This window comes from Moschus berezovskii, chromosome 10, assembly GCF_049115385.1.
Source record: "Moschus berezovskii isolate FMDL1 chromosome 10, NW_MosBer_1.0, whole genome shotgun sequence".
NCBI classification, from domain to species: domain Eukaryota; kingdom Metazoa; phylum Chordata; class Mammalia; order Artiodactyla; family Moschidae; genus Moschus; species Moschus berezovskii.
The window spans coordinates 30,996,643-31,021,783 of record NC_142469.1 but is presented as its reverse complement, the minus strand read 5'-3'; the positions used below and the strand labels follow the sequence as shown (position 1 = coordinate 31,021,783).

Below are 25,141 nucleotides of genomic sequence, written 5' to 3'. Positions count from 1 at the left end.
CAACGAAGATAATCACGATGGCGTGATCACTCACCTGGAGCCAGACATCTTGGAATGTGAAGTCAAGTGGGCCTTAGAGAGCATCACTACGAACAAAGCTAGTGGAGGTGATAGAATTCCAGTTGAGCTATTTCAAATCCTGAAAAATGATACTGTGAAAGTGCTGCACTCAATATGCCAGCAAATTTGGAAAACTCAGCAGTGGCCACAGGACTGGAAAAGGTCAGTCTTCATTCCAATCCCAAGAAAAGGCAATGCCAAAGAATGCTCAAACTACCCCACAATTGCACTCATCTCACACGCTAGTAAAGTAATGCTCAAGATTCTCCAAGCCAGGCTTCAGCAATATGTGAACTGTGAACTTCCAGATGTTCAAGCAGGTTTTAGAAAAGGCAGAGGCACCAGAGATCAAATTGCCAACATCCGCTGGATCATGGAGGAAGAAAGAGAGTTCCAGAAAAACATCTATTTCTGCTTCATTGACTATGCTAAAGCCTTTGACTGTGTGGATCACAATAAACTGTGGAACATTCTGAAAGAGATGGGAATCCCAGACCACCTGACCCGCCTCTTGAGAAACCTGTATGCAGGTCAGGAAGCAACAGTTAGAACTGGACATGGAACAACAGACTGGTTCCAAATAGGAAAAGGAGTAGGTCAAGGTTGTATATTGTCACCCTGCTTATTTAACTTATATGCAGAGTACATCATGAGGAACACAGGGCTGGAAGAAGCACAAGCTGGAATCAAGATTGCTGGGAGAAATATCAATAACCTTAGATATGCAGATGACACCACCCTTATGGCAGAAAGTGAAGAGGAACTAAAGAGCCTCTTGATGAAAGTGAAAGAGGAGAGTGAAAAGTTTGGCTTGAAGCTCAACATTCAGAAAACGAAGATCATGGCATCTGGTCCCATCACTACATGGGAAATAGATGGGGAAACAGTGGAAACTGTCAGACTTTATTTTTGGGGGCTCCAAAATCACTGCAGATGCTGATTGCAGCCATGAAATTAAAAGACGCTTACTCCTTGGAAGGAAAGTTATGACCAACCTAAATAGTATATTAAAAAGCAGAGACAATACTTTGCCAACCAAGGTCCGTCTAGTCAAGGCTATGGTTTTTCCCGTGGTCATGTATGGATGTGAGAGTTGAACTGTGAAGAAAGCTGATCACCGAAGAATTGATGCTTTTGAACTGTGGTACTGGAGAAGACTGAGAGTCCCTTGGACTGCAAGGAGATCCAACCAGTCCATTCTAAAGGTGATCAATCCAGGGTGTTCATTGGAAGGACTGATGCTAAAGCTGAAACTCCAATACTTTGGCCACCTCATGCGTGGAGTTGACTCACTGGAAAAGAGTCTGATGTTAGGAAGGATTCGGGGTGGGAGGAGAAGGGGACGACAGAGAATGAGATGGCTGGATGGCATCACCGACTCGATGGCCATGAGTTTGAATGAACTCTGGGAGTTGGTGATGGACAGGGAGGCCTGGCGTGCTGTGATTCTGGGGTCACAAATAGTCGGACACGACTGAGCGACTGAACTGAACTGAAGGTTGGAGTGAATAAGTCATCGTCAAACGAAAAAGTCTGTCTTTAAACAATTTAGGTGCAGTCTTTGAGTAACAAGATGGTTGGGATTGCCTGTTAGTCCTTGTATTATTTTAATCCAAAGTAAGTGAAGTGAAAGTTGCTCAGTCGTGTCCTACTCTTTGTGACCCCATGGACTCTAGTCCATGGAATTCTCCAGGTCAGAAAACTGGAGTGTGAGTAGCCTTTCCCTTCTCTTGGGGATCTTCCCAACCCAGGGATTGAACCTGGGTCTCCTGCATTGCGGAGAAGGCAATGGCAAGCCACTCCAGTACTATTGCCTAGAAAATCCCATGGATGGAGGAGCCTGGTAGGCTGCAGTCCGTGGGGTCGCTAAGGGTCGGACACGACTGAGCGACTTCACTTTCAGTTTTCACTTTCCACTTTCACACATTGGAGAAGGAAATGGCAACCCACTCCAGTGTTCTTGCCTGGAGAATCCCAGGAACTGGGGAGCCTGGTGGCCTTCCGTCTATGGGGTCACACAGAGTCAGACACGACTGAAGTGACTTAGCAGCAGCTCCTGCATTGCAGGCATATTCTTTACCAACTGAGCTATGAGGGAATCCAAAGTAAGGCAATGTTATTTTCGTGTTTTCGGTGAGAGATAGTAAGCAGGCGTCTGAATTTAAGTTATCTTCACTTGAGAACTTGGTGCAAAACTCCTTTCACAGTTTGCTGCCAAGTCTGTGTTTTTGGTGAATACTGGCAGTAGGTTCTGCAGTGAAACTTGGTTGCTTATTATGAGATGTTGGAAGCCAGAATCCTGGGATGGACACCAAATACCTGATTCCTTATCATTCTGGTACCTTAGGAGAACTATATATTTCTAAATGTCTTCATTAGAGATCTGTAGATAAGATAGGTCAGCATCAGTCACAAAGACCCTTGAGCCATTATAGTGTCTGACATCCTTTGAGGTAATCCCAGTTTCAAGGCACATGTTACAGTTATTCTTTGGCTATTCATTTCATAAATATAATCTAAGACTGGCATTAAAAACCAATGAGTTTTTTTTTAATTTAACAATGGTAGAGTTCAATAATTTAGAATTGTGTATGATGTCTAATAGAAGAGAACTGAATTAAATATTCAAGCCCTCTGTCATAGTGGCAGAAGCAAGAGATAAAGTCTTTTTTACTTCCCTATTTCATTCATTATATTAAAAAATTATATTCATATAGGCCCCATATGATATTTACATGTGTTTTTCATTGTTTTCAGTGATCATTTTACATTGTTTTATTACCTGGAGTTTACCTACTTTGACTCATTCTTCTTACTTTAAGAATAAATTAATTTAACTTTAAAGATCAGAAAAGGCAAAAATGATTATTTTAAATGACTAAAAACATCATCTTTTTAAAAAACACAAGAGATTACCTAATTTATCTGAGTAAAATCTTGAAAGAGATTTTCAAAGTTAACCTTATGTTTTTAGTGTTATAGAATTCTAATTTACTGATTAGATTAACCACATGACTTTCTTTGACTTTGGCGTTTTACTTTTCAATCATCAAAGTAAGAATGCTGTTTAGTATGAGGAAGTGTTTTAACATAATGGAAAGAATGCTGGCCTTGGAGTCACAATTTTACTTGCTATGTTTCTCTGGGCAAGTTATTTAATCTCTGTGAGCATTAGTTTCCTCCTCTGTAAACTTATGATGTTCATAGGGACTTTGGAGCATTAGTTTGTTGATTAAAAAAAAAAATAATGCATGTAATGCAACAGTATAAACATTATCGTATAACAGCATTTTAATAAATATACATGAAGATTTTAAAAAATTGATGATAAAATGCTGTTCTTTTGCCTTCAAGTTAAAAGCAAAAGTATTTTTGTTACTCATATTTGCACAGGAAGAACATTATCTGTTCTTGACATAGGTGAATACTGCAGTGCTTAGAGTTATAACAGAAGAGTTGACTGTAATTGCCATTCAGTTACCCTATAGATTGGAACCACTGTTTTCAAAAAAAGAAAGTAGTGATATTGTGTACAGTTTACCAAAAGATTTGCTAACTCGTCTTCAAAGTATAGTCAGTAGATTAACTCATGCCCAGTGAAGTAAGAAGCAGGAGCACAGAGGAGAATAGTCAGTTATCGTTGTTTATAGTGACACATTTTATTAATCACTTTAATCAAACAGTGATAGAAAAGTTATGCCCATGTATATCTAGAGTGAGGACCAGAAATATGGTTTGAGAGTGGGCTACTCCATTGTTATTCAAAATGCAGGAAGTCAGATAAAATGTCTTTCTTGTCAAGAGGAAGACAGATATTTTTAAAACATAGACATACATTCTATACACCTCTGCATAGTGACCATACAAAGACATCTTCTGATAGTTTCCTAGGTACAGGCCACAAGACCACCATACATATCGTTTTCTAGTAAGATCCTTTGTATTATTTTTATTATTAATCTCCCTTATATGAATAGCAAACCAGGGATAGCCATTATCATAGCAAATGCTGGTGTAGTGGTTCATTTGCTGGTGTGTTTTTTATTTGATGAAACATCTTGTGCGGGGGGGGGCTTTGATTTTATAAAAGTGAATGAAGCCAAGAGCAATGGAAGTGCCTGGGAAACTGGTTCAAGGGACAGGCAAGTTCCAGGGTGGTAGCCTGAGTTGGGATTCGGGGCATTTTGACCTTCAGGTTTTATCACTGTGCTTCAATTTGAGGGCTTTTCTTAAGGCCAAATTGATTTCCAAAACATCCCAAGTGTTTAATTCTACTGTGGTCTACAGACAGCCAGATTACCCAGGCCAAAGCCGTTCTTTCCTCCTTTAGTATAAGAATAGTCATATCTTACTGTAGTTTTGGTTTTATCCAGGGGGAGGTATTTTAAATTTGGACCAATTATAGCCTTTCAGCTAATTTCTCCAAGCATCACCATTCTTATCTTCTTAGATACTTTAAATATATCCACTAGTACTTAACATTACTTTTCCTTACACAGATCCAGTGCCCTACTTGCCAATTCGTCTGGTGTTTTAAGTGCCACTCTCCTTGGCATGAAGGTGTTAACTGCAAGGAGTACAGAAAAGGAGACAAACTGTTGCGTCACTGGGCCAGCGAAATTGAGCATGGGCAGAGGAATGCCCAGAAGTGTCCAAAGTGCAAGGTGAGCCCACCGTTAGGAGGAAGGGGGTCACTGAACAATAGTATTTACAATGTTGAAGTGATTCTATGTGTGACTTTCCTAATGCAGGCATGGATAAAGAGAATCCTTGCTGTTTCATTTTAGAAGAGTAATTATATAGCTAAAATGAAGATTTTATATAGAAATAGTGTATATTTTTATTCACATTATATTTCAAAATTTAAGGAGTCTACATGTAACTATGGGTCTTAAGCTTCAAAATCCTTATTTTCCATTTAAAAATGGAAATTTATATATAGGAAAAAACTAATATGAAACATATATAAAGTATCATTTCTAGTTTACATTAGCAAGCTATACTATAATCACTTCTCAATGAGGTAGGCTCTGAATCCTTGTAAGCCTTTGTTTGTTTCTCTCTGCCATTGCTTATCATTTTAGGATTGCATTAAACTGGCCATTGCCTCTTTTAGTAAATCTGGTGAGGGAGAAGCTAAAAGCTTCAGGTCTTTATGGATCCCATTTTTCAATTTTCTCTTGATAATCATGCAAATAATCAAGAGTTAGCAGGCATTTGAGCAGAGACCTTGATGTTGAAAGTCAACCATGCAGACAGCCAGGGAAAGGAATTTCTCATATAGAGAAATCAGCACGTAAATCCAACCAGAAAACTTTGGATTTGATGCTGACCGGGTAGGGATCTATTGAACTTTTTATCTTTCTAAAGCTCACTGCAGAAAGTTATATGTGTATATATGTATATGTATACTCCACCATGTGTGGTTTTCATTTTTTGCCAAATTTATTTTTGAAAATCATGTCTAAACTGGGCCAAATTTTCTTTCAAAATAATTTTACCATTTCTTTCAGGAGAACTTAGCACAAAGGTAAAGGAAATTTGAATTATCAGAAAAATGTTAAAAATTAATCATGTGAACCCAACTTGAGGTAGTATAAGTATATTCTGAAGCTTATAGATGAAAATATAGATGAAACATAGATGAAAATGTATATATATATGCACAGATTGACTACACCAACGTCACATCCTAGTTTATACGTATATTAATAGTCAGTAAAGCATTGCCTAAAATAACATGTTGTGTTCTTAGCAACTGGAAGAAAACTTTGAAATAGTTTGCATGGCCTGGCCCTGTTAAAAGTGATATCTATGGATGTCTGCGTTAAGCTTCCTTTGTTTGTCTGTAAAAGGCAAATCCATCTACAGTTATCCCTTTGGTTTTAAGACTGTTTCAGATTGCTGCATCGATTGCTCTGTACACTTATTTTTCACCCGTTGAAGAACAGTGGGAGAATGAGGCCTTTTCCCCTTCCTCCTGCCTTTTCAGTTTATTCAGAGCTACTGCTCCGTTTCAAACTAAATAAAGGCCAGTAGGAATTCGGGAGCCTGTTTAAGTCATTCTACTTGACACTTTGTTCATAATACTTTATATTTCTCTGAAAAGCTGTGAAACGGTTGCCAGTTGGCCTGGCTCACAGAATGTGTTCTCAGTGAAGAATACTGCAACATTACATGTTAGGGATGTTCTGAATGAGTTGAGGTAGTACATAAAAACATGCATTTGTTACTGTAATCCTTCACTCTAACATTAAATGGACTCTGATTTATTGAAAGAAAAAGCACCCAGCTGTAAGGAACTTACTGAATGCACTGTCGGTTCCCCACAGTTTTAACAAATATAAACAGTGAAGAGAAAGCATATATGCTGGTTTTCTTTTGAAATAATAGCTAAAAATTTGAGGTTTTAAAAATTACCTTTTGATTAGAAGGGAAAGGGGCCAAAGAACCATGGAATGAGTTTATATTCATTCCATGTGGAGCAGAGAACCCACTTTCTGGTGAGATTCAGGGTCCATGAAATTTGTGTCAGGTTACATCATATTTTATGATTTGCTTTGAATAGAGATAGTTTTAGGGATTTTTTAAGCATGTGACTTTAAAATTTTGTATTTTCTTAATTCTGATTTTGTTTTTGATGTTGGGCCATAAAATTTTGTTTTTGCCCATGAAACCTCTCTAAGAGTAGAAATCCACAGGGAGATATTGCTCAGTGAATTAATACTTTTTTTTAATGGGCCAATGCTTTATTTTCCTAAATACTCTTTTAAGATTATAAGTGAAAAAGGAAGATGCTAGGAGCTGATGAAAAAAATTTTCATATAGTGCTTCCAGGTGAACAAAACAATTATCATATATTTTCATATGAATATGTTTTTATTAATGATAATCAAATGTGTTTAAAATTTTGTTGGGACCAAAGTGTATTTATGTATCCTGCATGGGTATATTAGATTGATCCATAATTTTAATAATTATTTTGATTTTTAAGTGATTTTTTTCATAAAGGTCATGTAACATATGATAGAAATTTAGAAAATAGAGAACATAATTCACCACTCTAGTATACTATTAACATATCAGTGTCTTGTTGCTCTTTATCTTTCCCCTATTTAAGTAACTTAAAAAAATCATAATATGGGGATAATTTGATATCCCTTGTTTTTTCCGTTTAACTTTTCAAACCATTCTTAAGTTATTAAGTAGTTTTTATAGCATGTATTAAGTGAAAGAAAGTGAAAGTGTTAGTTGTTCAGTCATGTCCGATTCTTTGCAACTGATGGACTGTAGCCTGTCAGCCTCCTCTGTCCATGGAATTCTCTAGGCAAGAATACTGAAGTGGGTTCCCATTCCCTTCTCCAGGGGATCTTCCCGACCCAGGGATCGAACCCAGGTCTTCTGCATTGCAGGCGGATTCTTTATCATCTGAGCCACCAGGGAAGCCCAACATTTATTAATTATGTAATATTTGCTTAAATATCCTCCACCTATTAGACACCAAAGCTGGTTTTGTTTGGGTTTAGGATTCTTTAAAAATATATCCCTATATTATAATTTGTTAAGAGAATGAGATGGCTGGATGGCATCACCGACTTGATGGACATGAGTTTGAGTGAACTCCGGGAGTTGGTGATGGACAGGGAGGCCTGGCGTGCTGTGATTCATAGGGTCAGAAAGAGTCGGACATGACTGAGCAACTGAACTGAACTGAATGATATTAATCTGGAATATATATTTTTCCATATTTTGGACCTTTTCTTAAGATAGAATCACTAGGTTAAAGGATATCAATATATTCAATATTTGGTACATATTGCTAATTTGTTTTCTAAAAGGATTGAAAAAATTTATCACCAGAAAAGCTTGAAAAACTTTTGCTGTCTGATCATTTTTTATTATTTAGCATTTCAAGCATTTTTAAATGCTTATTTAATACTTTCAAAATACTTTGTTCTTATATTTTGAATTGAGTATATTTTTTAAAAAATGCTCTTTAAAAGAGAGCTGGACACATTTTCAGTATCTTTTACCCAATACTTTGGGGCAAGCCAGTTTGAAGCCAGCAGGAAGTTAAACTAAAGAAACAATTTTATTAAAAATGCATATTTAAAGTAAGTATTATCTCTTCAAAAATATTTCTTTAATATTGTAATATATTAATGTTATTAAAAATGGGTGATAAATTCATGTATGTCTATTACACCATTATGTTTAATTTTTAAATGTTGGAAATAGTTCATGATTATAAATAAATAAAACCTAACAAAGGAACAGAAGGATTCTAACATCAGATTTCTGGAGTTGCTTACACATCTGTATTTGCCCCTGCAATCTCTAAGATGTGACTGTTGCATTTTCATTTTCTTCCTCACATAAAAGTTAAACTTTGAATACTTGGTTTACTAAAGAAAGTTTGGGTTATTATTTCTCAGAATGGTTAGCTTTTTTTAAATTGGAAAATTTAAACATCCCTGCTGCAAATTACCTTCTTCCTTAATGTCAGATAAGATAAATATTTATGTAAACACTTATATAATGAGGAACAAATACATTCATAGCCAACAAGATGACAGACAGCTAACCACTTGAATTTTTCTCTTACATAAATATACACGTATCTCTATTTAGGACATTTTACAAAGCACTAAATAAAGAGAATTCATTAGGAAGTTATACACTTCATAGACTAATATATAAGTAATGTGATTTATGAATTAAGGGTAATTAAGTCATTTATTTCAGTTCAGTTCAGTTCAGTCACTCAGTCATGTCTGACTCTTTGTGACCCCATGGACTGCAGTACACCAAGCCTCCCTGTCCATCACCAACTCCTAGAGTTTACCCAAACTCATGTCCATTGAGTTGGCGATGCCATCCAACCATCTCATCCTCTGTCATCCCCTTCTCCTCCTGCCTTCAATCTTTCTTAGCATCAGGGTCTTTTCAAATAAGTCAGCTCTTCACATCAGGTGGCCAAAGTATTGGAGTTTCAGCTTCAACATCAGTCCTTCCAGTGAACACTAAGGACTGATCTTAAGGATGGACTGGTTGCATCTCCTTGCAGTCCAAGGGACTCTCAAGAGTCTTCTTCAACACCACAAAGCATCAATTCTTTGGCACTCAGCTCTCATTATGGTCCAACTCTCACATCTATACATGACTAATGGAAAAACCATATTCTTGACTAGATGGACCTTTGATGGCAAAGTAATATCTCTGCTTTTTAATTTGCTGTCTATGTTGGTCATAACTTTCCTTCCAAGGAGTAAGCGTCTTTTAATTTCATGGCTGCAGTCACCATCTGCAGTGATGTTGGAGCCCCCCAAAATAAAGTCAGCCACTGTTTCCACTGTTTCCCCATCTATTTGCCATGAAGTGATGGGACCAGATGCCATGATCTTAGTTTTCTGAATGTTGAGCTTTAAGCCAACTTTTTCACTCTACTCTTTCACTTTCATCAAGAGGCTCTTTAGTTCTTCACCTTCTGCCATAAGGGTGGTATCATCTGCATATCTGAGGTTATTGATATTTCTCTGGGCAATCTTGATTCCAGCTTGTGCTTCCTCCAGCCCAGCATTTCTCATGATGTACTGTGAATATAAGTTAAATAAGCAGGGTGACAATATGCAGCCTTGATGTACTCCTTTCCCTATTTGGAACCAGTCTGTTGTTCCATGATCAGTTCTAACTGTTGCTTCCTGACCTGCATACAGGTTTCTTAAGAGGCAGGTCAGGTGGTCTGGTATTCCCATCTCTTTGAGAATGTTCCACAGTTTCTTGTGATCCACACAGTCAAAGGCTTTGGCATAGTCAATAAAGCAGAAGTAGATGTTTTTCTGGAACTCTCTTGCTTTTTCGATGATCCAGTGGATGTTGGCAATTTGATCTCTGGTTCCTCTACCTTTTCCAAAACCAACTTGAACATCTGGAAATTCACGGTTCACATATTGCTGAAGCCTGGCTTGGAGAATTTTGAGCATTACTTTGCTAGCGTGTGAGATGAGTGCAATTGTGCGGTAGTTTGAGCATTCTTTGGCATTGCCTTTCTTTGGGATTGGAATGAAAATTTGACCTTTTCCAGTCCTGTGGCCACTGCTGAGTTTTCCAAATTTGCTGGCATATTGAGTGCAGTACTTTCATAACATCATCTTTTAGGATTTGAAATAGCTCAACTAGAATTCCATCACCTCCACTAGCTTTGTTCGTAGTGATGCTTCCTAAGGTCCACTTGACTTCACATTCCAGGATGTCTGGCTCTAGGTGAGTGATCATACCATCATGATTATCTGGGTCATGAAGATCTTTTTTGTATAGTTCTTCTGTGTATTCTTGCCACCTCTTCTTAATATCTTCTGCTTCTGTTAGGTCCATACCATTTCTGTCCTTTATCGAGCCCATCTTTGCATGAAATGTTCCCTTGGTATCTCTAATTTTCCTGAAGAGATCTCTAGACTTTCGCTTTATTATTTTCCTCTGTTTCTTTGCACTGATCTCTGAGGAAGGCTTTCTTATCTCTCCTTGCCATTCTTTGGAACTTTGCATTCAAATGTGTATATCTTTCCTTTTCTCCTTTGCTTTTCGCTTCTCTTCTTTTCACAGCTATTTGTAAGGCCCCCTCAGACAGTCATTTTGCTTTTTTGCATTTCTTTTCCATGGGGATGGTCTTGGTCCCTGTCTCCTGTACAATGTCACGCACCTCCATCCATAGTTCATCAGGCACTCTATCTATCAGATCTAGACCCTTAAATCTATTTCTCACTTCCACTGTATAATCATAAAGGATTTGATTTAGGTCATACCTGAATGGTCTAGTGGTTTTCCCTACTGTCTTCAATTTGAGTCTGAATTTGGCAACAAGGAGTTCATGATCTGAGCCACAGTCAGCTCCTGGTCTTGTTTTTGCTAACTGAATAGAGCTTCTCCATCGTTGGCTGCAAAGAATATAATCAGTCTTATTTCAGTGTTGGCCATCTGGTGATGTCCATGTGTAGAGTCTTCTCTTGTTTGTTATTTCAAGGTCAACATATTTCCTATTTGTAGGAGGCTGGACACTTCTCTTTTTTTTTTAAATGAAATGTGAAGATATGAACAGGGAGTGCTGAGTTCCAATATGCCATCTTATTTTGTTCATAAAACACCTTTGTACAGTGCTCTTTCTTTATGGTGTTAGCACAGCAATAGTAATAGCACCACTATCTACATGTACTGATATTAATTACATGTTGCTCTCCATTGCCGTTTTACAGTTTCATTAGTTATCTCATCAAATCCTCAAATCTGATACTAAGATGCTAAGTTCCAGTGTGCCATCCAGATCTTAATTATTAAATGCTTTTTGATGAAGCTAAGATGTTTTACAGGAGGAGAAGGGGCAGCAGAGGATGAGATGGTTGGATAGCATCATCGACTCAGTGAACATGAGTTTGAGCAAACTCCAGGAGATAGTGAAGGACAGGGAAACCTGCCGTGCTGCAGTTTATGGAGTCACAAAGAGTTGAACGCGACTTAGTGACTGAACAACAGCAACAGTAATAATAAAATGATAGGTTTAATAGTGTGTGAGTTACATTTATTGTCTCATTTAAATCTCTAAGGAAAGTTGTGAGAAACAGTTTCAGAGAGGCTAAGTAACTAGGCCAAAAGGCAGGCAGAGACAAGTGAATTATATTCATATATAATTTATTATGAATTTGAAATTACAGGAATTTACTTGTCAAGATATTTCCCTTCCGATATTTTATTCTCTTAAATCCTATAAAAGGCTGCTCTAGGAAAAAAATGTATTGATTCATGGAAATGATTAAGTTTCTCCTGTTCATATCAAATTAGTACAAATCTCTGTCTGTGGGTTCTTATATATGAGCTACAGCTTTGTAGCCTATGGTTGCTAAGAAAAGAATTTAGAATATTAATGTTGGATTGTCTAGATAATCCTGCAGTTCTCTGGCACTTCACGTGCCACTGCAAAAGTATGTTCAGGGGCTGGTGACTGCTTTTAGATAATGCCTGTTATAGAGGATAAAATAGCTTTTCCTTGACCACTAATCACCCACTTTAACTCTCCAGATTGCTTGACATCACTAAGTTTGATGCAGTAGTTATCACTGCTACTGTTTTCTTGAAGTGCCAAAATCTAGACATTAGTTGTGAGAAGAGACTGATTGTTTGGTGGCAGATATTTTCTAGGATATAAACTGTATTGCATCCATGACCCATTTTTTATGACTAATAACTTTGATGTTGATTAGCTGCCCGAGATTAAATGTATAATGTTAGTACATACAGCATTTCATTAAAAATCAATATATTGTCCTAATTTTAATATGTGATGGTTTAGTTGCTAAGTCGTCGTAGAGTATAGCCTGCCAGGCTCCTCTGTCCATGGGATTCTCCAGGCAAGAATACTGGAGTGGGTTGCCATTTCCTTCTCCAGGGTATCTTCCTGAGCCAGGAATCAAACCCGGGTCTCCTGAATTGCAGGCAGGTTCTTTCCTGACTGAGCTACGAGGGAAGCCCATTTTTTAAAAATATAGAAGAACAAATAAATATATATAAACAAAATAATAATAACATATATTCACCTGTTGTTATTCTTATAGAATAGTAGAATCGAATAACAATAAGTGAATATTTAAACATGTAAATGTTCAGGTACCATGGCATTAAAAGACAAGAAGAAGCAATCAGATTTTTGAACCCATTTAAAATGGGTTCACAAATTTGGATTTAAGAAACCATGAAGGGAAGTTTAAATATTATCAATACCTATCCTTTTATTTGAAGACAAAATAGTATATTTATATGTGTGTATGTATGCTTATAAATGTACATGTATATACATATGAATACGTGTGATTATATTGCTAGACAATTCAGGATACATTAAAACCACACATACATCTTTGAAACATATATAAAATGGAGTTAGAGTCTAAATCAATCAATCTTTCTCAGTTTATTCTGTAGTTATATAGAAAATATCTATATAATTAGAAAATATAATTAGAAAATTATCTATTAAAACCATACAAACAATATTTTGTGTTTATATGTAAGATGAAGTTAAGTTCCGTGTTCGTATATTTATAAACAGTCTCTTATAGTCTAGTGTATTAAAAAATAATATGGATGGAACCTAATACTCTTCTGAGCAAAATGTCTGAAACATTGAAGAACAATCCAAAATGCCAGCATCAGCCACCTTTGTTACTGCCAAACATCGCGTTACCAAAGAAATTCTGAAACATCTCCAAGGGGCTGAGAGTCCATGTGGAGGGCCTCTGATAGAGATGAGGGCTTCTGAGAGGATTTCTAGTGAGCTGTGCAGACACGGAAGAGTGGAGTAAAAATCTGCCCATTTTCTGTGTGGATCCCAGTGGAGCCAGTTTTTCTAAAGGATTTAAAGCTTTCTATGATGGTTCATTTCCTTTCCTTTCCATTTCATTTCCAGCTTTAAAAATTGCTTTTTATTTCTGCAGTAAACTCAACTGAGAATTCCAGACAGGGTACACATTTTGCTGGTAGCAGCAGTCAGTAGGCAAATCAACAGTTTGGAGAAGTATGAGAAAAAATCCTTATCCAGATTCATAAGCAGCATCTTCACTTGCTTGCCTTCATGGACTTCTTCAATCTATTTCTCTCTGCTGTCCCCAAGATGGACCTTCTCATAGTTTCTCCATCTCAGTGAATGGCAGTGCCAACCTTCTAGCTGCTCAAGTCAAGAATCTGACCTCATTCTCTCACACACCCCACATACCATCAGTCATAAACTTCTGTAGATCGTACCATCAAAATATATTCAGAATTTGACTATATCTCAACACCCCCACTGTCACTAGTCTGGTTCAGGACATCAACATCTTTTTCTCTTGAAGACTTTTGCCACAACCTCCTGATGGTTTCTTACTCTTCACAGTGTCTTAACCCAGCAGCCAGAAGGAGACTGTTTAAACAAGGAAGATTACATACTACCTGCTCAAAATCCTCCATGTCTCCCGTCTCACACAGAGCAAAAGCTAGTCCTTACAGTGACTATATGACACATCACACTCTGCTCACACTTCCACCCCGTTATCCCTCTGACCTCATTTTCCACTTCCTTCTCCCTCCTGCAGCCACCCTGCCCTCCTTGCTATGCTTCAGAAGCACCAGTCATGTTCCCTTCTCAGGGTCTCCATATCTGCTCTTCCTTTTGTCTGAAATATGCATTCCCCAGATACCTGCACACCCAGCTCTCTCCCTTCATGCCTTTGAACAAAATTCAGCTTCTCAGTAATCACTTTCTCCTACCTTATGCCCTTTATAGGCTTTGTTTTTTCCTCCGTAGCACCATATTGCTATCACTATTTAAAATAGTGGATAGGATAGATCAACTAAACAGAAAATTAACAAGGAAACACAAACATTAAATAATACAATAGACCAGTTAGACCTAATAGATATCTATAGGACATTTCACCCCAAAACAATGAATTTCACCTTTTTCTCAAGCGCACACGGAACCTTCTCTAGGATAGATCACATCCTGGGCCATAAATCTGGCCTTGGTAAATTCAAAAAAATTGAAATCATTCCAAGCATCTTTTCTGACCACAATGCAGTAAGATTAGATCTCAATTACAGGAGAAAAACTATTAAAAATTCCAACATATGGAGGCTGAACAACATGTTGCTGAATAACCAACAAATCATAGAAGATATCAAAAAAGAAATCAAAATATGCATAGAAACGAATGAAAATGAAAACAAAACAACCCAAAACCTCTGGGACACTGTAAAAGCAGTGCTAAGGAGAAGGTTCATAGCAATACAGGCATACCTCAAGAAACAAGAAAAAAGTCAACTAAATAACCTAACTCTACACCTAAAACAACTAGAAAAGGAAGAAATGAAGAACCCCAGGGTTAGTAGAAGGAAAGAAATTGTAAAAATTAGGGCAGAAATAAATGGAAAAGAAACAAAAGAGACCATAGCAAAAATCAACAAAGCCAAAAGCTGGTTCTTTGAGAAGGTAAACAAAATTGACAAACCACTAGCCAGACTCATCAAGAAACAAAGGGAGAAGAACCAAATCAATAAAATTAGAAATGAAAATGGAGAGATCACAACAGACAACACAGAAATACAAAGGATCATAAGAGACTACTATCAGCAATTATATGCCAATAAAATGGACAACTTGGAAGAAATGGACAAGTACTTAGAAAAGTACAACTTTCTAAAACTGAACCAGGAAGAAATAGAAAATCTGAACAGACCCATCACAAGCACAGAAATTGAAACTGTAATCAGAAATCTTCCAGTAAGCAAAAGCCCAGGTCCAGACGGCTTCACAGCTGAATTCTGCCAAAAATTTAGAGAAGAGCTAACACCTATCCTACTAAAACTCTTTCAGAAAATTGCAGAGGAAGGTAAACTTCCAAACTCATTCTATGAGGCTACCATCACCCTAATACCAAACCCTGACAAAGATGCCACAAAAAAAGAAAACTATAGGCCAATATCACTGATGAACATAGATGCAAAAATCCTTAACAAAATTCTAACAATCAGAATCCAACAATAGATTAAAAAGATCATACATTATGACCAAGTGGGCTTTATCCCAGGGATGCAGAGATTCTTTAATATCTGCAAATCAATCAATGTAATACACCACATTAACAAATTGAAAAATAAAAATCATATGATTATCTCAATAGATGCAGAGAAAGCCTTTGACAAAATTCAGCATCCATTTATGATAAAAACCCTCCAGAAAGCAGGGATCGAAGGAACATACCTCAACATGTTAAGAACATATATATGACAAACCCACAGCAAACATTATCCTCAGTGGTGAAAAATTGAAAGCTTTTCCCCTAAAATCAGGAACAAGACAAGGGTGCCCACTCTCACCATTACTATTCAACATAGTTTTGGAAGTTTTGGCCACAGCAATCAGAGTAGAAAAAGACATAAAAGAAATCCAAATTGGAAAAGAAGTAAAACTCACTGTTTGCTGATGACATGATCCTCTACACAGAAAACCCTAAAGACTCTACCAGAAAATTACTAGAGCTAATCAATGAATATAGTAAAGTTGCAGGATATAAAATCAACACACAGAAATCCCTTGCATTCCTATACACTAATAATGAGAAAATAGAAAGAAATTAAGGAAACAATTCCATTCACCATTGCAACGAAAAGAATAAAATACTTAGGAATATATTTACCGAAAGAAACAAAAGACCTATATATAGAAAACTGTAAAACACTGGTGAAAGAAATCAAAGAGGACACTAATAGATGGAGAAATATACCGTGTTTGTGGATTGGAAGAATCAATATAGTGAAAATGAATATACTACCCAAAGTAATCTATAGATTCGATGCAATCCCTATCAAGCTACCAATGGCATTTTTCACAGAACAAATAATTTCACAATTTGTATGGAAATACAAAAAATCTCGAATAGCCAAAGCAATCTTGAGAAAGAAGAATGGAACTGGCGGAATCAACCTGCTGGACTTCAGGCTCTACTATAAAGCCACAGTCAGTATGGTACTGGCATGAAGACAGAAATATAGATCAATGGAACAAAATATAAAGCCCAGAGATAAATCCATGCACCTATGGACAACTTATCTTTGACAAGGGAGGCAAGAATATTCAATGGAGAAATTATCTCTTTAACAAGTGGTGCTGGGAAAACTGGTCAGCCACTTGTAAAAGAATGAAACTAGAGCATTCCCTAACACCATACACAAAAATAATCTCAGAATGGATTAAAGATCTAGATGTAAGACTAGAAACTGTAAAACTCCTAGAGGAGAACATAGGCAAAACACTCTCCGACATAAATCACAGCAGGATCCTCCATGACCCATCTCCCAGAATATTGGAAATAAAAGCAAAAATAAGCAAATGGGACCTAGTTAAAAGCTTCTGCACAGCAAAGGAAACTATAAGCAAGGTGAAGAGATAACCTTCAGAATGGTAGAAAATAATAGCAAATGAAGCAACTGACAAAGAATTAATCTCAAAAATATACAAGCAACTCCTGCAGCTCAATTCCAGAAAAATAAACGAGCCAATCAAAAAATGGGTCAGAGAACTAAACAGACATTTCTCCAAAGAAGACATACAGATGGCTAACAAACACATGAAAAGATGCTCAACATCACTCATAATCAGAGAAATGCAAATCGAAACCACAGTGGTACCATTTCACGCCAGTCAGAATGGCTGCTATCCAAAAGTCTATAAGCAGTAAATGCTGGAGAGGGTGTGAAGAGAAGGGAACCCTCTTCCACTGTTGGTGGGAATGCAAACTAGGACAGCCACTATGGAGAACAGTGTGGAGATTCCTTAAAAAACTGGAAATAGAACTGCCATATGACCCGGCAATCGCACTCCTGGGCATACACACCGAGGAAACCAGAATTGAAAGAGACACATGTACTCCAGTGTTCATCACAGCACTGTTTATAATAGCCAGGACATGGAAGCAACCTAGATGTCCATCTGCAGACAAATGGATAAGAAAGCTTTGGTACATATACAAATTGACTATTACTCAGCAATAAAAAAGAATACATTTGAATCAGTTCTAATGAGGTGGATGAAACTGGAGCCTATTATACAGAGTGAAGTAAGCCAGAAAGAAAAACACCAATACAGTATACTAACATATATATATGGAATTTGGAAAGATGGTAACGATAACCCTGTATATGAGACAGCAAAAGAGACACAGATGTATAGAACAGTCTTTTGGGAGAGGACGGGGATGGGATGATTTGGGAGAATGGCATTGAAACATGTATATTATCATATGTGAAGCGAATCGCCAGTCCAAGTTCGATACATGAGACAGGATGCTCGGGGCTGGTGCACGGGGATTACCCAGAGGGATGGGATGGGGAGGGAGGAGGGAGGGGGGTTCAAGATGGGGAACACATGTACACCCAGGGCGGATTCATGTCAATGTATGGCAAAACCAATACAATATTGTAAAGTAATTAGCCTCCAATTTAAAAAAAATAGTGGATATATTTTGCATCATGAGAGCAGGGGTTTTGATCTGTTTTGATCCTTGAGATACCTTGAATATTTAAAAGCAGTGCTCGGCACTGTTCAGGACTAAATGGACAGTTGATGAGTGAATGAATGTCATTTTACTTTACTCCTTATATGCACTTTTAGTGAGACTCCATCACGTGCTCTGTGCAACATGGTCATTTTTCTTATGAAACCCAGATAAGGGAACACACAGAGGTTACGTGGGAAGATGACAAAACACTGTTGCACTTCAGTAGGGCTTTGCATAGAGTATTACAGATGAGTTCATGGTAAAGGGGATATCTCCATTCATCTTGGGGAAACCAGGGAGAGCTGTTATTGAGAATTATTGGGTGGATTTTGACATAATGAAAGGTATCCAGGGGTGAGAGTATAACGCTTAAAGCTCAGGACACAGAGCCAGGAAATGAGTGTTGTGTAGTGGAGCCACAAGTATTTTGTGGTTCCTTTAGAGTAAGGTTCACAGAAGGAAGTGGTGAAAGGTGGGGTAACAGATACAAACAGAAGCCTGGGCCTTGCATGCAATGTTAAGAAATTTGGATTTCATCCTCCAGCTGAAAAGTTGTAAACAAGGGAATGGTGTGGTATCCAATTTATATCAATATTTTAGGTTGGTTGCTGTTGATCATATGAAGGTAGTTGTAGACATCTAGAAGGAAATGATGACTGTATGAGCTAAGGTAATGGTCAGGGCTGGAGAAGGGGAGAAGGGCTCGATAAATATCCTGGGGCTGAAACTGTCTGATCTTGATAGAGAGCTGGAAGTGAGAAGAGGATAATAACTAGATACTTAGCTTATGTATCTAAATGGATGGTGATGATACCGTAAAAAGTGAAAGTGTTAGTCGCTCAGTCATGTCTGATTCAGCGACCCCTTGGACTGTAGCCTGCCAGGCTTCTCTGTCCATGGGATTTTCCAGGCAAGAATACTGGAGTGGGTTGCCATTCTCTTCTCCAGAGGATCTTCCTGACCAAGAGATTGAGCCCGGGTCTCCTGCATTGCAGGCAAATTCTTTACCACCTGGGTCATGGTACCCAGATATCATAAACTGAGTTAAAGTAATGGAGATAGAGTTACTTTCGTTACTGTTGGGCTAGGGAACCTTGCAGTGATCATGAGTCTGGTTTTGCTTATTTGACTTCGAGATGGCTTTAAGGCATACAGGTGTATATGACCCCCAAATAATTGCTATATGACTCTGCAGCTCAGGAGCAAGGTCTGTAGTGGTAATGTAAAAATGAAATCCAGTGGAGGGAAGTTGAGGCCATTTGAGTACGGAAGAGACTACGCAAAGAGTGTATGCAAAGTGGTGATTCATGGATGGAATTAAGAGATAAGTGAAGAACTAGGAACCTAAGAGAGACAGGAGCATCTAGGATAAAAAGGTGTCATTGAAGCAAGAGTATATCAAAGGTCAGAGGGAAGTAGTGACCAACTGATTAAATGACACTGAGAAATACAGTAATATAAGAATTAAAAATGTATTCATTGGATTTGGCAATTAGAGGGCATGGATAATACTCACTTGTTCTTTTAATAATGCATATCGAGAACATGCTATGTGACAGGATCTGTGCAACTCCCTTTAATAAAATAACAAATAAGATGTATGGGATATGGGCCCTTTCAGATTTTATCAACTGGGAGAGTAGAGAGTTTGAGCAGAGAGATACATATAACTAAAGAGGTTTAAAATAGAGACTGAGAAATACTGTGATAGGGCTAGTATAGCTTGCTTCTAATTTTATGGATGTTGTTATTCAGTCGCTCAGTTGTGTCCAGCTCTTTGCGACTCCATGGATTGCAGAATGCCAAGCTTCCCTGTCCTTCACTATCTCCCGAAGTTTGTTCAAATTCATGTCCATTGAGGCGGTGATGCTGTCTAATCATCTCACTTCATGTATCATTTCATGGATACAGTGCCCTGAATATACTGTTTTGGGAATGGTCTCCCTACCTCTGAGTCCTCTTAACTGGTGAACTTAACTTGTTCTTCATTTCAAGTCATATGACACTTCCTTAGACAAGCCTCTTCTGACCCTTAGATCAGATCAAGCTCCTTCTGTTAAGTACTCTCTTCATGGCCTATCCTTCTCCTTCATAGCATTTATCATAGCTTATGAATATCTGTTTATTTGTACAATTTATCACATCTATCAGCTGGACCGTAAAGAAGGCAGTGCCAAAGAATCGATGCCTTCGAACGAATGCTGGAGAAGACTCCTGAGAGTCCCTTGGACAGCATGGAGATCAAATCAGTCCATCCTAAAGAAAATCCACCCTGAATATTCATTGGAAGAACTGATGCTGAAGCTGAGACTCCAATATTTTGGTCACCTGATGTGAACAGCTTACTCATTGAAAAAGTCCCTGATGCAGGGCAACATTGAGGGCAGAAGGAGAAGAGGGCATCAGAGGATGAGATAGCTGGATGGCATCACCAATGCAATGAACGTGAACTTGGGCAAACTTTAGGAGATAGTGAGGGACAGGAAGGCCTGGCGTGCTGCAGTCCATGGGGTCGAAAAGAGCTGGGCATGAGTGGGTGACTGAACAACAACAACATCAATACATTAGACTAAAAGCTCCTTAAGGGCAGAAGCCATGTTGGCTTTTATCAGTGAGCAAATACATATTTATTGAGTGAATGAATGAATACTATTTCCTAGAGAAACACAGTGGATCTGGATGTTTCAGTAACATGGGATTGCAGTCAACTGAGGAAGAATTAAGAAGTGAGAAAGAAAAGCAGTGAGAATAGACTGTTCTTTTAAGAAGCTTAGTTAAGATGGAAGGGTGAGGGTAATCGTTGGCTGGAAGGTCATGTGGAATTAAAGGGAGGATTTATCAGGATGGGGAGACTTGTGAGCTATTAGCAGGCTAGTGGCGCACAGCCACAGAAGGGAAGGGGCAAAGATGAATGAGAAGGACGGGAAGAACAGACGTCTGGAACTTTGTGAGGACGTGGGTTGTGGAATCAAGGGAAGTATGGTCGAGAAGAAGGAAGGAACTTAGGGGCTAATTTGTAGTACAGTTCTACCCTGAGGAATAAGAATTGGACAGTCTGCTCGTTCTTCCTCAAAGAATGTGTCATCACAAATCAATCATAAGACTGAATTATGTATGAAATTCCCTATAAGAAAGAAAACCAGGACATTCAGTTCAGTTCAGTCGCTCAGTTCAGTCGCTCATGACCTCATGAGCCGCAGCACACCAGGCCTCCCTGTCCATCACCAACTCCCGGAGTTTACTCACACCCATGTCCATCGAGTCGGTGATGCCATCCAGCCATCTCATTCTCTGTTGTCCCCTTCTCCTCCTGCCTTCAATCTTTCCCAGCATCAGGGTCTTTTCCAGTGAGTCAGCTCTTCGCATCAGGTGGCCAAAGTACATTACATTAGAGGACAATCGAAGTTAGAGTATGGCTTTAAAAAAACTAACATAGCAGGAGACACCAAATGATTTTTAAATCAGCATCTTATTTATTTTTTACAGAATAGTTTACCAAAATAGAAGCAACCACAGTTGACACTACAGGATTCATGCTGTTCATCTATCCTTTCTGTGTCTTTCTATTCCAGTTTTTGATAGTTACTATTTTAGTTCTTTTGATTATCTTTACCTTTAAAACTGTATAGAAACTTCTGTCCCTTGTCTAGCAGTTTTAGGCATATATGAGGATCTAGTCCTCCTACAATTCTTGCTACTTCTCTGTTTCCCATTTTCTGTAAGCTGTAACTTTGTTTTTATATTGTCAAATTTAATAACCTCCACCTTCTGTTCTAATGTTTACTACTTTTTTCTAAAGAACGATTCTAATATTTGAAAACCAGTTGAGTGTTTACGTATCAAGAACATATAATTATGGGACAAGGATTACATTTCCCTGTCTATGGAATCACAGCTTCTAGGAAACATGCCCCTTGCCTCTTTGTGCACACTGTTAACTCAATTATGCTGTAGTGTGTTGTGCCTCATATTTGAACCTTACATGCCCTTTATTTTGTTTTGTTTTTCCTGAAAGTCCTTATTGTTTTTCTTCCTTCCTTATTGGGAATAGAAATGCCCACTTTATTTATCATGTTATTTAATATTTATTTCCTCATAAATTTTATTGCTTGTTGTATCGTCCATTGTTATTTTTTGAAGACATTCTTGAAACTGGCTGCCTTCCTGTTCTAAATTGGACTGACTGCTTTGGAACCCATTCGCTGAGATTTCTTACACCTTTTTTGTATGTGGTAACATTGCCCTTCTTGACTTGCACATTCACTTAATGAAGTGCTTCTGTAAGTCACGGCCCCAGAAAAGGCACAGAGAAGTCTTAGCATCTCTAGAATTGTTTCATTTTTGCCCTTATTATTGTTTATTTCACAATTGGGCAGTAATTCTAGGTACATGTTTTTAATCAGGTCTTTGAAGGCTTTGCATATATGTTTGCTTTTTAAAAATCCCTGTGTTGGGGAGTCCTTGGTGGCTCAATGTTAGAGAATCTGCCTGCCAGCTCAGGAGACATGGGTTCCAGCCCTGATCCAGGAAGATCCCACATGCCACGTAACAGCTAAGCCCGTGTGCCACAGCTATTGAGCCTGTGCTCTGGAGCCCGGGAGCTGCAATTACTGAGCCCATGTGCTGCAACTACAGAAGCCCATGCCCTGGAGCCCACGCCCTTCTCCACAACAAGAGAAGCTGCTGCAGTGAGAAGCCCCCACACTGCCCCTAGAGAGGAGCCCCCACGCACAACTAAAGAAAAGCCCGCACAGCAGTGAAGACCCAGCACAGCCAAAAATAAAATTATTAAAAAAAAAAAATCCCTGTGTTGTGGAGAATTAGTATAGTGGGATAAATAAGGAACTAAGAGTTAGTCATCGGATCTCCAAAACCTTCTCTCATAATTTTTGTTTCTAATTCATCCCTCCCAATATCAAAGCCACTGAGGCAAATGCATATATTAAAATCATTTTATACATAGACTAAATCTTACTGGGAACAGTATTGATAACAGTTAATTTAGTTATCATTTCCCACTTAAAGAATAAAATAAATCTTCAGTTCTTGGTGGAAGTGGAGATAAATACTTGTGGGCAGATGTGTACTGATTTAGTTATAAAATGGGTTGGATATTTAGCAGTACATTTATTGTTATTTTTCTACCTTAGAATTAAGTAGAATCTGTGTGAAAATAAACAGCTTAGAACTAGAATTTAAGATAGTTTGTGGGCATTTTATTAAACTAAATGTAAACAGCTTGAAGAGGGGAGTAGATGCATTGATTAATGTCTTATTGCAGGTGTTCATATGTCCTGTAAAGAATGTCATAGGCTCAAAGGTGTGGTCCATGTTATCATTTCAGTCTACTGCTACTATGTGGATTTAATGTCAAAGTCATATTAAAGAAATATCTGGCATATCCTGAACATTTTAACTTATGACTTGTAAATATAGAGATATATAAGCAACATGTTCGGTTCAGTTCAGTTCAGTCGCTCAGTCGTGTCCGACTCTTTGCGACCCCATGAACCAAAAGCAACGTGTAGTGTTTAAATATTCAGCTCCTTATGTATCAGCCACCTTTATTTGGTATAGATGGAGAGAAGAAACCCTGTCCATGATAACAAATCAAACGATGTTTGTGGCTTATGGGTAGTCAGTTTAATCTAGTGGATTGGAAACATCTCATCTGTATTACTCTGTCTCCATCTTTTAATTAAATACAGAATTTTGATGCTGAATTACACTTGGGCAATTAGTTTGTTTTTTAGCAGAGATAACACTGATGAATGTTTTGAATCTGTAATAAAAATGTTTTTAAAGCTTCACTGAGACATAAAATGGACTTTACATAAATGTAATTTAAACCTACTTTTAAAAGCTTTGATGTTTTGAAGAGTGACCTTTAAAGATATATTCAGGCAACTCATTTAGCACATGAAATTTATCATCCTCTGGGTGTTAGAAGTTCAAAATTATAACTTGCTTATTAGCAAATGTGAAAAGTCATGTCTCTTGTTACAAGTTACCTTGCATTATGTCAGTTTATTTCTCTTTTAGCCTGAAGTTATAAAATATTCATATATAATCAAGATATATTTGCAGTAGTATTAAAGGATTCACTATGTACCTGACAGAAGTTCTGAAACTATTTTTCATGATTAAGTCATTGCTGTTATGTGTGTGAAATATTCAAATTACTCTATAGAACCATATAACCCTGCAACATATAGGGTTCCTATAGAGTATTATCAGAGCTTAGAATTTTATCACTTCCTGTGTAGACATATTATTGGACTAACAGAACTTTAGTAGCCTGCTATGTTTTGAGTGTTGTTTTTGAAATAAGGAAAGACTTAAAATAGGCTAGAAATTACAGTCTTCGGTATTTAAATGAATAATGAGTATACCACATAAAGATTTTAGAACACAGTAAGAAGTATTACAAACAGATGTAAAACAACAGTGAAAATTGAATATGACATTTTGAGGCAAATGAACTGTCAGTGACAAGTTTAACTTATTAGAACAAGTTTCCTGTCAGAAGAAGTTTGAATATTATTTTAAAGGAAGAATGTGAATTAGTCCAGAGAGGAACTAAACCAAGAGAAAGACTCAGACATGCCTCGTGCAGGAGGCAGACATGATGACACTGTCGGCAAAGAATATAACTGACCCTCTGGTTCTGTCTTTAAGTTTATGATAAGAGGGTGCTTACCTTCCTGGGTAGCTGAAATGGTAAAGACCCTGCCTGCAATGCAGGGTTCAATCCCTGGGTTGCAAAGAATCCCCTGGAGAAGGCATGGCAACCCACTCTAGTATTCTTGCCTGGAGAAGTCCATGGACAGAGGAGCCTAATGGCTACAGTCCATGGGGTCACAAGGAGTCGAACACAACTGAGCAACTGACACTTCACTTTCATGTTAGCATAATAACGAAATAGACATGAATCAAAATCCTTTCTCCATTCATTTAAGCAGAATACTTTTCTGAGCTCTGGTTATGAATAAACATGCCAG

At 37.8% G+C, this 25,141-nt stretch overlaps 1 protein-coding gene across 1 annotated transcript in view; it reads left to right on the top strand.

Annotated features, from left to right (window-relative positions):
• RNF217 (ring finger protein 217) overlaps window positions 1-25,141 on the top strand; it is a 142,476-nt gene that overhangs the window by 97,292 nt on the left and 20,043 nt on the right. Inside the window, exon 3 of the mRNA XM_055433840.2 lies at window positions 4,560-4,724. Within this exon, the coding sequence (XP_055289815.1) occupies window positions 4,560-4,724 (165 nt within the window). The remainder of the gene's footprint in view (window positions 1-4,559; window positions 4,725-25,141) is intronic.